Source organism: Etheostoma spectabile, chromosome 20 (assembly GCF_008692095.1).
Source record: "Etheostoma spectabile isolate EspeVRDwgs_2016 chromosome 20, UIUC_Espe_1.0, whole genome shotgun sequence".
NCBI classification, from domain to species: domain Eukaryota; kingdom Metazoa; phylum Chordata; class Actinopteri; order Perciformes; family Percidae; genus Etheostoma; species Etheostoma spectabile.
Genome location: NC_045752.1, coordinates 20,377,018 through 20,378,968, shown reverse-complemented (window position 1 = coordinate 20,378,968; position 1,951 = coordinate 20,377,018). Strand labels below are relative to the sequence as shown.

General features: G+C 35.4%; 1 protein-coding gene across 1 annotated transcript in view; it reads left to right on the top strand.

Annotated features, from left to right (window-relative positions):
• The window catches only part of LOC116670091 (protein-tyrosine kinase 6), a 20,251-nt gene extending 18,322 nt beyond the window's left edge, over positions 1-1,929 (top strand). The window contains exon 8 of the mRNA XM_032500399.1: positions 1,251-1,929. Within this exon, the coding sequence (XP_032356290.1) occupies positions 1,251-1,438 (188 nt within the window). The 3' untranslated portion in view covers positions 1,439-1,929. The remainder of the gene's footprint in view (positions 1-1,250) is intronic.
• Positions 1,930-1,951: the final 22 nt, after the last annotated feature.

Genomic DNA, 1,951 nt, shown 5'->3' with positions numbered 1-1,951 from the left:
ATTAGTGATGAGTAATAGTCTGATCTGGCAATTCTGAGGGCCTTCCTATACATTTTCAGACTGTCTTGCCAATCTAAACAAGATTCTTCCAGTTTGATAGAACGCCAAGTTTTTGCGAGATTTGTTTTTGTTCGCGAGTTTGGGAGTTATACCAAGGTGCTAGTTTCCTTTGCTTCATCATCTTCTTTTTAAGAGGAGCAACAGAGACTAAAGTTGTCTGTAGGCAGGTTGTAGCACCAGCTACAAAGTTATCAATTTGGGAGGGACTAAAGTTAACATAAAGGTCCTATGGTATATTAACATAAAGGTCCTCTGTTATATTAAGGAATACAGTTAACATAAAGGTCCTCTCTAATATTAAGGAATACAGTTAACATAAAGGTCCTCTGTTATCTTAAGGACTAAAGTTAACATAGAGGTCCTCTGTTATATTAAGGAATAAAGTTAACATAACGGTCCTCTGTTATATTAACATAAAGGTCCTCTGTTATATTAAGGACTAAAATTAACATAAAGGTCCTCTGGTATATTAACATAAAGGTCCTCTGTTATTTTAAGGACTAAAGTTAACATAGAGGTCCTCTGTTATATTAAGGAATAAAGTTAACATAAAGGTCCTCTGGTATATTAAGGACTAAAGTTAACATAAAGGTCCTCTGGTATATTAAGGACTAAAGTTAACATAAAGGTCCTCTGGTATATTAAGGACTAAAGTTAACATAAAGGTCCTCTGTTATATTAAGGACTAAAGTTAACATAAAGGTCCTCTGGTATATTAAGGAATAAAGTTAACATAAAGGTCCTCTGTTATTTTAAGGACTAAAGTTAACATAAAGGTCCTCTGGTATATTAGAATAAAGTTAACATAAAGGTCCTCTGGTATATTAGGAATAAAGTTAACATAAAGGTCCTCTGTTATATTAATATAAGTTAACATAAAGGTCCTCTGGTATTTAAGGAAGTTAACATAAAGGCCTCTGTTATTTAAGGACTAAGTTAACATAAAGGTCCTCTGTTATATTAAGGACTAAAGTTAACATAAAGGTCCTCTGGTATATTAAGGTACTTCATTGAATGAAATGCGGTTCCTGATTTAGCTTTACCAATTGAATCTAGTAGTGAGTTGAAAGCATAAAGTATGTTAGTAGTCAAAGCAGTTAGTGGATCACCCCCATCTCAACTAAAGCTTGCATAGGAATACATTGAAAACAAATGTTTAACCTCTCCTCACTATTTCTGTTCTCCCTCAGCCTTTAGCAACCAGGAAGTGTACCAGAAGGTTACCAACGGGTACAGGATGCCGGCCCCGGCCAAATGTTCCAAATCTCTCTACAACATCATGTTGAAATGTTGGAGCTTAGAGCCCGATGACAGGCCAGACTTCAAGACTCTCAAAGCCAAATTGGACAGCAACTCTTATGAGTTGGAGAGTGAATAATTTTCTTTTTTTGTCTGACTTAACAGAAAAAGCAGCAAATTGTCACATTAGGGTGGTTGAAACCAGAGCTTTCCTTGGCAAGGACTAACTTCCATTTAGTCAGAATATGACTTAAATTATTAAACAGTTATTAAATTGTCAGTCTACTGAGTTATTTTGATCGATTATTGGTAGTTTCAGTTTTACAGTCCTCAAAACATTTTTCTAAATTCCAAGGTTTGTTGTAGTTTCCTACAGAAATGCATTTTGGGTGTCTTTGCTAGATTTCTTTATGAACCTTTCTTGCTCAAGACTCAGCACTTTTTTTAGCTTAAACCCTATTTTCCAATGGTAATGTGTGTACGTGACTGATGAGAACAACAATCTGTGAAATCTGTCCAGTACTGAGTGAGAATTCTGTAAACCAGACTGCAATGTAATCCTATGGGGCAGTTTGGTCCACTTAAAGTTGTGTTGTTGCCGCTGACAGACTCAGATTATTATTCTGTGTGTCTGACAACATTATGGAAAGGA